A 12,110-nucleotide genomic window follows, 5' to 3' on the forward strand; every position below is an offset into this window, starting at 1 on the left:
TTCTTAAGATGTTGGTCGAAACTGTTCGCAATAAGACCGTGGACTGATACAACTATCGGTACAATAATCGCTGAGTCAACACTCCACATGGCGGTAATCTCGTGGGCCAGGTCCAAGTATTTCGATACTTTTTCCTTTTCTGCTTTCACTAGATTATCATCATGTGGAATAATGACATCAACAATCATTGCTCGACAATGATTTAACAAATAATAATCATTGTTTAGTTTATTATTTATTAAATCATTTCTTGTGTTAAAAAAAGCTTAAATGTGAGCTTTGAAAATAATGGATATTTCTGTCCCTTGTAAAGTGCATCAGAACCAACTACAATGAAAATCATTTATAACAAACGTGGACACGTAAAAACGCAGTTTCGCGCGTTATCAGTAATCGTAACTACCAGTTGCACTAACTGCGTACCGTAGGTCACGTCTAACACAACCAAGGTCACCTTATACCTGTAGAAGGACAAATCCTGCCATTACGGTTTTATACAGAATGTAACCAGAACGCTAGCAACAACTTAGCGCTATTATTATACTACCTGAACACAATCAATGCTAATAACCATTTGCCTTATCTTGTAGTTTTAGTGATTTATTATTTTTCAAACTCGCATTTTATAACGTGGCAAAACGCGGCATTGACTTCAAGCGACCTATTTACGGAACGTTCGTTGACCTCTAATGTCATTTAGATGTTTTATTTGCAATGTATTGTAAACTTTTAAAAAGTACAGGGTTTTTGATATTTTTAGGGTTCTGTACCTCAAAAAGAATAACGGAACCCTTATAGGATCACTTTGTTGTCTGTCTGTCTGTCTGTCAAGAAACCTATAGGGTACTTCCCGTTGACCTAGAATCATGATATTTGGCAGGTAGGTAGGTCTTATAGCACAAGTACAGGAATAAATCTGAAAACCCCGAATTTGTGGTTACATCTTACATTCTGTGCTACTCTGTCTCTCTTTATACTGTAGCTTATTCTTACCTCAGCGTCATATTCCTTCCACGGTTCTAACTGCCTCTCAGTCTCTCTTGAAGACACGAAGAGTGCGACCCGCTGAGGCCGCAGCGCTCGCAGGAACCGGGTCAGAGAAGCCCCAAGTATCACCGCATCGTCACTGCAAGCCCCGACCGATTTGCGGATGATTTCCTTTGACTCTGACCTTTTGGATGAGACAAAACACATATAAAATTACAAGTGTAAATTAAAAATTTATAACACCCCCGACAAGTGAAGGTTACAGTAACTAGAAAAGAGCTGATAACTTTCAAACGGCTGAACCGATTTTCTTGGATTATAGCTAAGAACACTCTCGATCAAGCCACCTTTCAACAAAAAAAAACTAAATTAAAATCGGTTCATTAGTTTAGAGGATGCCTCAGACAGATACACAGATACACACGTCAAACTTATAACAACCCTCTTTTTGGGTCGGGGGTCAAAAAGTACAGGCGATTTATTTACCCCGTATTTTATTTTTTCAATTACGGGTTTTTGTACTATCATACCCTGAAATACGGGTAACCCGTAAAATACGGGGCATTTGGCAATCCTAATAGTGACGGAGTGAGAGGTTGCACTCACCGATAGATCTCGCTCTGTCCAGAGGTGACAGACAGTGCAGTGCAGCGAGTCGCGTGCGCAGGAAGCACATCTCGCATCACGTACTCTTCCACCCATTGCAAGCCTCGACCCGAGCCACTGTAGTCGCAGTACACCACTGGGGACAAAGAAAATCACATATTAAAAAGGCGAAAGTTTGTGTGTATGTTTGTTACTCTTTCACGCACAAACTACTGGACAGATTAAGCTGAAATTCAGAATGAAGGTAGATTATACCATGGATTAACATATAGGCTACTTTTTATCCCGGAAAATCGAAGTCCTCACGGGATTATTAAAAGGAAGGATAGGATAGGATAGGATAGGATAGGATAGGATAGGATAGGATAGGATAGGATAGGATAGGATAGGATAGGATAGGATAGGATAGAATAGAATAGAATAGAATATATTTTTATTCAAATAACTTTTACAAGTGCTTTTGAATCGTCAATTATCACCATCATAAGCCACCCTAAGAAGAAAAACAACACATCTGTAAAGATATCATACTCTTAGGTATCTGCATACGCTGCGATGATAGTTAGGATGAAATTGTATCTCTAAGTTTAAGAGCTTACAATAACTAACTAGGTAGCTAACTAACTAAATAACTAAGTAGGTATTATAAATAAATACCTAGATATTTTTAATTTTTTATCACGACGTCAATTTTAGAATGACTAAAAATAAAGCTTACATAAGGCACGATATAGATGAACAGTATAATTTATGAGTTGGTAACAACAAGTTCAGTGAACCTTGAAGCCAATGTCAGACAGGTTGGACATGTGCAAAAACTGGGCAAGCGTGAACAGCGCGTGTCTAGACTCTACAGTCATTTAAGAGGTTTAATTGGATAATTCTGTTAGATTTAACATTATTACTTAGTTTATATTATTCAGTATTTCTTAATGTATATTCAGTAAGATAAGTAAAATATTTTTCAGCTTAGGTCTAGTTGCATCAAGGTTACGTTAACGGTTGAAATCTGACAATAAATAAAATCAAAATTGCTAAAGATTAGCTAATTTGGACCAATATTTTACATGTGTGTAACCTCAATCTTGGAAGCAACCCACTTTACTCTTAGGGTTCCGTACCTCAAAAGGAAAAACGGAACCCTTATAGGATCACTTTGTTGTCTGTCTTTCTGTCTGTCTGTCTGTCCGTCCGTCCGTCCGTCGCGTCTGTCAAGAAAACCTATAGGGTACTTTCCGTTGACCTAGACTCATGAAATTTGGCAGGTAGGTTTTATTTATTGGTGACCAAAGTTTAACACTGTCCGTTGTCTAAGACATGTCCTAAAAATTACAGTTTCTTTGGTTAGATACACTAGTCTTGAATCAGACTAACTCAACACATTATGTCAACACCAAAACCCGAATAGAATCCGAAGAGAACGAACATAAGAGACGTACGACTGCTAAAAGAAAAAGAAAAGTCTTTTAACCAAGACTTCAAAGCTCAAGGCATTGAACTAATGCGTTGTAAGTTTTAAACAACATTTGCCCGTTCTAAAAAAGGCAAACAATTACGGCATGAACAGGTAAGACACACAAGGAATAAAATTAATAACAAAGTTCCTACCGGAAGTAATCAAGAGGAAGGCGGCTCGACCTTCACTGTATGTACGAGTATAAAAAATTTAGTGTAATTTGCGAATTTATCGCGCAAACTACTTATCCTCTTATGGTGATAAATTGCTTTTATGAAGGTAAAGACTTTTAGCCTAGTGGGATGTGACATAATAATTGTGCGTTTAAGTGGTAATAGACTACAGGCCCATGTTTAAAAATGGGTGGGTCATATGAACCACCAGGTGACGTATACAGGACGATATAAGAGCATAAAATAATAAGTTTCAGCACTATGCCGTCACTTGTAAGCTGTCCAACAGAGTGCTGGTGAGAATTGAAAAGTGCAGGTAGAGTGAGTACATTTTGGTCATATATTTTTGTACGGCATTTTTACCATCGATAGATCCATGAAAAATAATAAGAAAGCGCGCAGTGCCGTAAAAAAATGGTGCGCCACAAAGTCAGTAAATGTTTTGATTTTCTGACAATTTTCGGGGTAAATTTGGTCATTTAATTCTGTACGGCACTAGTTTCATACTGTTTCAATACAGCCTCTAATCCATTATTCCGCAACGCCGTACAAAAATCATGCGACAAGGGGAAAAAATTGAGGGTAGCAACCCCCTCTCTTTCCGTGGTCCGGGGGGTGATTTGACAAAGTACGGCTTTGGTTCCAAAACATTATCTAGCACTCAAAAGTACTATTAAAAATAATGCCGTAAAAAAATTAGTGTTCATTTGAATGTGTATCAATAATTATCTTAATTTCATGGTATACTTAATTTTTAAAGCTGTAAAATCATTTGACTCTGTACGGCAACTTTTTTTTAACATGATAGTGTAAAATACTATTGTTATATAGTATTGCCGTTCAAAAGAAACTGTTCTAAAAAAAATTATAGATAAATACAAAAACTGAAATTTTTCAAATTATTGCAAAAGTTTAAATATTCATAGATTAATAAAATATAGCAATTTTCTACGCTTTTCCCTTGTTTTAAATAGTATTAAGATAAATAAATTAGGAAAAAATTATGCCGTACATTTTAATGCAGACCATATCTTTTAGGCTGATGAAAATGACGCTACCATTTTAAGGGTGTAGTACTTTATGGCCATCTGATACTGTACGGCATTAACATATTTTTGAAGAGAACAATTGATAATATGATAAAATCACTATGCCGTCTAACTGAAGTGAACGGGTGTGTATATAATATCCACATCCCCTACAAACCTTTGGACCAACGAAAATGTACGGCATGTAAAAAAATATTATCTATGCATAAAACACTTTCAAAATAAATTAATTTTATGTTGTTTCAAATCACCCCCCGGACCACGGAAAGAGAGGGGGTTGCTACCCTCAATTTTTTCCCCTTGTCGCATGATTTTTGTACGGCGTTGCGGAATAATGGATTAGAGGCTGTATTGAAACAGTATGAAACTAGTGCCGTACAGAATTAAATGACCAAATTTACCCCGAAAATTGTCAGAAAATCAAAACATTTACTGACTTTGTGGCGCACCATTTTTTTACGGCACTGCGCGCTTTCTTATTATTTTTCATGGATCTATCGATGGTAAAAATGCCGTACAAAAATATATGACCAAAATGTACTCACTCTACCTGCACTTTTCAATTCTCACCAGCACTCTGTTGGACAGCTTACAAGTGACGGCATAGTGCTGAAACTTATTATTTTATGCTCTTATATCGTCCTGTATACGTCACCTGGTGGTTCATATGACCCACCCATTTTTAAACATGGGCCTGTAGTCTATAATAATACTTAAGTAAGTTTTATACTATGTATATCGATAAATAATAAGTTTAGTTGTTTGTCTGTTTATAGACTGGATTAAATTCAATCCATACTACATACGGTGAAAAGGATCAGAAGCATAGGGGATGTTGGAAGGCCAAACGATCAGAAATATTTTATGATATAAAATTGGTGAGCAAGGACTGGATGAATTGGATAAGAAGAGAGAACAATGGAAGTGATGGAAAAGTGTAAGTTAAAAATTTAAATCACCCCTGACAACCCTGCCCGAGTTACCATGATATTGCATTGCAGTCGGAGTCTAGCCCATTAGACGAGTGAAGGTAAGATAAATATCCATTGGATAACTAGGATCTCTACCCAGCTGTAAGAACAGCTGATGCTCCTCAAACGGTTGCACAGATTTTCATCAAGCATATAGCGATATAGAACCCTTCGAATTAAAGAAACCGCATTCAAATCGGTCTATCCGTTTAAGCGCTACGATGTCACAGCAGACTAACAGATAAACAGACATACACGTTAACCTCTCTGTTTTCGTTGGGAAACAGCCAATATTTATTATTTTCAAGGAAAATACACAAAAATCTGAGCTCGACAACATAAGTCTCAATCAAGTACGATTTATCAAAACTCCTACGCGTCTTCTTCAATAAATTTTGAGTGGCGTTTCTCAAAAGGCAAGATAAGTTACGTGAAGTAAGATGAAGTGGCTCTTCTGTAACTTAATACAGGTTCTCAAGTACAAGGAAAATGTAAACTTTAAGATTTATCCCGGATGTAAGCATATACGAATTTCGTATGGCTCATGATCATGAAGAACAATGACAAGTAGTACTCGACTAACTTGGAAACCAAAGGAGTATGGGCTTAATGAAAATTGCAATATCCCTTCCAGGTTAGCCCGCATCCATCCTAGACTGCATATCACTTACCACCAGGTGAGATTGCAGTCAAGGGCTAACTGAATAAATAAAAAAGCTATGACAGTTTCATTCAAGGGGCCGATCTACAAATTCCTGAAAAGTCGATATCGTACTAGCGGTTCCTCTGGTGTTTGTTTTTGCGCGGCGGTAAGCCTTACTAATATTATAAAATATGTGAATGTGTGTCTATCTGTCTGTCCGCTATCTTTACAGATGGGCCATGAAAAGATAGCAATCAGATCATCAGATATATAAACAACCGTTAAACGTCGTTAAACGGTTAAACAATAGTTTTTGACAAAATTTGGTACAGAGATGCATGATTCCAAACCAGTGGTAAATTATTTGACGATTCAAAAGCACTTGCAAAAGTTTATTTGAATAAAAATCTATTCTATTCTATCTATCTATCATGCATGCCAAGGAAGAACACAAAACTTTTTGTTCCGAAAAAACAAGAAGTTTCCATAGGATTAAAAAACTAAATTAAAATCGGTTCATTCGTTTAGGCGCTACGAGGCCACAGACAGATACACACGTCAAACTTATAACACCCCTATTTTTGGGTCGGGGGTTAAAAAAACTAAATCCACGTAGACAGTGCAGTTTTACGATCGAACTCGAGACGGTTGACATAATTATTATTATTAGACATTTACAAAATACAAGTGTAAATTAAAAATTTTCAACACCCCCGACAAATCATTTTCAAATAAATAATTATGTATATCTAGGCAACGTCCATCTTGACAGCTTGACATTTGTCAATTGACACTTGAATATTATGAACCTAAGGGTTATCTAACCTTCTTTTCTACAAGAAAACTAGAAAATAGCTGATAACTTTTAAACGGCTGAACCAGTTTTTTTGGATTATAGCTAAGAACACTCTCGATAAAGCCACCTTTCAAACAAAAAAAAGTAAATTAAAATCGGTTCATTCGTTTAGGCGCTACGATGCCACAGACAGATACACAGATACATAGATACACAGATACACAGATACACAGATACACAGACACACAGATACACAGATACACACGTCAAACTTATAACACCCTTCTTTTTGGGTCGGGGGTTAAAAACAGGAAACGTGGAAATGTTAAATGCGCTTAAAAAACTGCAAACCAATAAAAATAACATGCGCTAAGGCGTTATGTAGCTATTTGCTGTGACAACATGAAACCAAGTTTATTTACTATCATTCATCCAAAGCGTGATGCGCCTTAGTTGTCAAATACTAGAGCAGCAAATGTCCTACAAAATGGACTCAAGCTCAACCCAACTCGTGTACAAGCAACTATGTACATAGAAAGACCGTCAATCCTCATACTTGATAAACTGGGCTCATGAAATCAATGTGATTTGCAAAATTAAATTGGTTTGGTCAATAGCTCTACATAGTTGGTATTAATAATGCTCTCTTACTTTGTTGATTTTGGCAAATTAAACATTCGGAAAAACAAAGTAGCCTATGTCCGTCCCCGGGATATAAGCTAACTCTGTACCAAATTTCGTCAGAATCGGTTAAACTGTTGGGCCGTGAAAAAGTAGCAGACAGACAGACAGACAGACAGACTGACACACTTTCGCATTTATAATATTAAGTATGGATATAACGGAACCTTTTTGGTTATGGTATAAAAATGACGATAGTTGGATAGTTGAGTAGGTACTTAAAAAAGTTTACGTATTAGCTAAGGGCTTTGTCATTACTCATTATTAGGGTATATAACAACTAACACGATTTGTTGCTCTATGTCTCTAACTCAATGCTTTAAAGTAAATCAAGTAAATCATAAAATCTTTAAGCAAATAGTATAAAGGTATTTAGTTTACCTAAACAAATAGGAACTTCCAAGGATTTACGAATATGTTACAGTTGTATGTGGTTTGATTTTGAGCTGAAATCTAATCAAAATATATTTTTTTTTTATTCACTATAGGCAAGCACTTGACCACAATCACACCTGATGGAAAGTGATGATGTGGTCTAAGATGAGACGCGGTTACCTAGAAGGTGCCTATTCACTCTTGTTTTAAAGATACCCGGATTGTAATTGGTAAGTAAATGTGAAAAAAAAATTACCAATAAAAACACTAAAGATCCTGCAATTTAATCCCTTTAACATTACCTACTGAATAGGTACAAAGAATATTAATGAAATCTTATCATGATCTATCCGAGAAGAAGCAATTATACATAGCACACACATACACAGAACTACACTCGTCTTGATACTTGAAAATTAGCTAGATACTCCAAGACACTTAACAATTCAATACACTCACTATAGTCATCGACAAAAATAATACAGCGCAAAAACAATTTTGACCCTTGAAGTAATCTTCTATTGACAATTGAATAATACTGATAATAATAAGAAAGTTGATAGCTTAGTGGTTAAGATGTCAGCCTTCTATTTTGGAGGTCGGGGATTCGGTTCCAAGCGCATACCTCTCTAACTTTTCGGAGTCAAGCTGAAGTGATAACTATCGCAGATAGTTATCACTTTTTTTTATCACACAGACGAAAATTTACAAGATTCTTCTAACATAAGTATTTCTACTAGATTTATAAAGTTTGTGAAATAAGAGTCAGTAAAATTGATAATGGAATACCTCTATCATTTGTAGTCAATACCAATGATCCAAAGGTATCGTGGACTGTATTATTTTCTTCTTTCATTCGTAATACGTATTACATTGCAGATTATAAAGCAGAACATGGTAATATGATAATATGAAAAGTGTACTTGTCCTCGAAGGTCATCTGAGAATCGATTACAACAACACTCAAGTTGTGATCGTTATCGAAATCGTGATTAATCGATTTCTCATGGAGGCATGGAAACAATAAAATATGGAAAGTAAATACCTAAGCAAAAGCATATCAAGCATATCCATTATGGTATTGGTTTTAAGTCTTAACGTAATTCTAATTATCAAGATAATAAAATATACAGTTCAAGTATATTTTGTTTATTATTGTAAACAGTAGTTAAAGGATTGATATTATATTTGAATAAATTTTATAAATCAGGTACTTATTTATATTAAATTATGTTTCTATCATATATTTACCGAGTACATAAAGCAGTTAAGTATACAGTTAATTTTGGGAGATTTTTTTAAAAGAATTTATCCTGGGTAGGCTATCTGCTGAGATCTATAGAGTTTATGTTGACTTTGCTCAGATGTCAGGCAAATAAACACGGCTTACGACACAGATTTATACCTCTTATATAGTCTCGTTTTAATACTGAGTAAAATCTACGCTCTAGATCTCAGCGGATAGCCTACCCAGGAAAAAGTCTTAGAAAAATTACAAATTACTAAAAGCTTTTTTTACCACGTTTACTCAACTGCTTTATGTACTCGGTAGAAACATAATAAGTAACAATATAAGTAGTAAGTACCTACCTAAAATATAAAATTTATACAAATATATCAATCTTGTTTACAATAATGTGCAAAATATACTAATACTATAAATAAGATGATACCATCCCACATGGCCGTACCGAATTCCATTTGGCGGCGAAAGACAGTAAATTATTATATGACGAGATAATGGCTAACTTCCTATAGACACAAAAAGAAGAAGAAGATCCCACAAGGAACATAGCTACCCAAAACTCGCGGTGATCATTAAACCATTACTTCTTAAGGTGTACCTATCATTAATTTACGTATTTCCACACCCTAGCTAAAATTTTACATAATATGAAACTTGCTTGTCCTTGAATTAACTATATTTCCATCCTTACCCACATTTAGCAGACATCGTTAGACAAATACGAAGTCCTAATAAGAGTGCAAATACCATGTATTCCGATAAGATTAAGTTGCTTACCCAACCGTCTGTGCTAATACGGTAAATAGGTGAACATTGCGTTCGTATAATAATAATTATTACTTACAAAACTTACTCGTAATCTTGAAATGAAATAATTGACATAAAATACTTATGTAATTTATAATAATCATCATATTATATTCATTACAAACACATGTTTTACAATAGGTGGTACACAGTGTGGTTTACAGTACAATTTACTGTACCTATTATTATACATCTTAACACAGTATATATGTACATACATAATATATTAAGGAAGAAAATATTGACTACATACAAAATTGAACTTAATCTTAAAGCAATTGGTAGCATTATCGTTTGGGAGCTAAATAATGAACAGCGAGAAAAGGCTAGGATTAAACCCTTTAGCAAATAATAATTTTTAATAATCGCATACAAAAAATTGTGTCTCAAATATTTATATATTTTTTTACTGTATGAAATCAAGCTAATATTAATAAAATGCGCGATTATGTGATAAAAAACCAGTGAAGTGCGAAACAGAAGAGTTTCTTTATTTCTTTTGAGGTACGAAGCCCTAAAAATAAAGATGGTAGTATTAATACAAAGATTGAAAATGAAACAATATCGATGCCATGTAAAGAAGTCATCTATGATTTTTCATATCAGGCTGCACCATCATTTGCTATTTGCATTTTATTGAAAGGAAAACACGTTGACAATTAAACTACGCATACACATAACACAATTCATTATTTCTTCTTAAACGAACAATAAAATTGCTTTACAAAGTATTTCCAAGAATGGATAATAAATTAGTTCTAAGCGATACGCAGTTGCCAACTTTTCAAGTTGATAAGCATTTCTCTATCGTTTCTTAATAAACAACATTCCGAATTTGGCATCGTCAGCTAAAAAGTATCAAGACTAGGCATGCGAAGAAATTAATAAAACTTGTATCGGAATAAAACGAAACAAAAGATTAAATAAGTACTAGCTTTTTCTCTGACTCCGTCCGCATGAATTTACTTAGCTTTTATACAGAATGTCTATTAGTTAAATACCTATTATTATTTATTTCTAAGTGTTCTATTTGATTTGGGTCTAAGAATTCTAAGGTGATTTTAAAACAAAACGTTTTATAAACCCAGTCCTATAGGTAGGGTACCTTTATATTTCTTTGCAAACAAAATAATAATACATGACCCATATCCAGTTTTAAAGTCCACATGCGTACAAATACGCTTTGATAACCCGTTTACATAAAAAGCGAAGGATGACATCATTCGGCCATCGTCAGTACCGATCACCCCAACTTGTAAACGTATGTTTGCAAAATATAATCATCATCATTATCAACCGATAGACGTCCACTACTGTCACATCACATCACCACATCAAAAGGAGTACAATTGTACCTACTTTGAATAAATGATTTTGACTTTGACTTTGACTTTGACTGGACATACCTAAGTCTCTTGTAAGGACTTCCACACGCTACGGTCTTTCGCCACCACGACGCTATCCGGCGGTTCGCTACAACTCGTTTGATGTCGTCCGTCCACCTAGTGGGAGGTCTTCCAACGCTGCGCTTTCTGGTGGGAGGTCGCCATTCTAACACCTTAGGACCCCCACGTCTATTCGTATTTTAACCCCCGACCCAAAAAAGAGGGGTGTTATAAGTTTGACGTGTGTATCTGTCTGTGGCATCGTAGCTCCTAAACTAAGAACCGATTTTGATTTAGTTTTTTTTTGTTTGAAAGGTGGCTTGATCGAGAGTGTTCTTAGCTATAATCCAAGAAAATCGGTTCAGCCGTTTGAAAGTTATCAGCTCTTTTCTAGTTATTGTAACCTTCACTTGTCGGGGGTGTTATAAATTTTTAATTTACACTTGTTGAACTATGTGACCACTTCAGCCTCGCAAGTCGCAACTCGTTGAGCTTAATTGGTTACTCTGGTTCTCATAACGATCCTACATTTCTGATTTGATCACGTAAAGAAACTCCAAGCATAGCTCTCTCCATCACCCACTGACTGACTCTGAGCTTTCTATGAGGCCCATGACCACCATGTCTCAAATCCATAATGTCAACAACAAATTATAATACACTGTGTTATTCAGCGTTGAAAACATTACTTTATCACCGCAGAATGTCCTTGGAAATAATATATTTTATTGATGACTGGTTTATGACCGCGGTTACTATAATAATTACTTATGATAATCACTATAGTAATGATTATATACCAATAAACAACAATAAACGTATATTATTATATATTGATTGATAAAGTAGACCTCTGGCACACTACGTACTTGAATTACAAAGACGACAGTATTACAAGGATCGCTGAGCGAGTCCCATTTTGGAGTGAATTTCAC

The 12,110-nt window shown here is 35.2% G+C and overlaps 1 protein-coding gene across 2 annotated transcripts in view; it reads right to left on the reverse strand.

Moving 5' to 3' along the window:
- Positions 1–12,110, reverse strand: part of LOC123876403 — a 97,994-nt gene that overhangs the window by 32,720 nt on the left and 53,164 nt on the right. For both annotated transcript variants that reach the window (XM_045922644.1, XM_045922643.1), the window contains exons 2-3: positions 1,594–1,729; positions 994–1,171 (exon numbers count right to left, since the gene is read on the reverse strand). In XM_045922644.1, the coding sequence (XP_045778600.1) occupies positions 994–1,171; positions 1,594–1,729 (314 nt within the window). The remainder of the gene's footprint in view (positions 1–993; positions 1,172–1,593; positions 1,730–12,110) is intronic.

Source organism: Maniola jurtina, chromosome 21 (genome assembly GCF_905333055.1).
Source record: "Maniola jurtina chromosome 21, ilManJurt1.1, whole genome shotgun sequence".
Taxonomy (NCBI): domain Eukaryota; kingdom Metazoa; phylum Arthropoda; class Insecta; order Lepidoptera; family Nymphalidae; genus Maniola; species Maniola jurtina.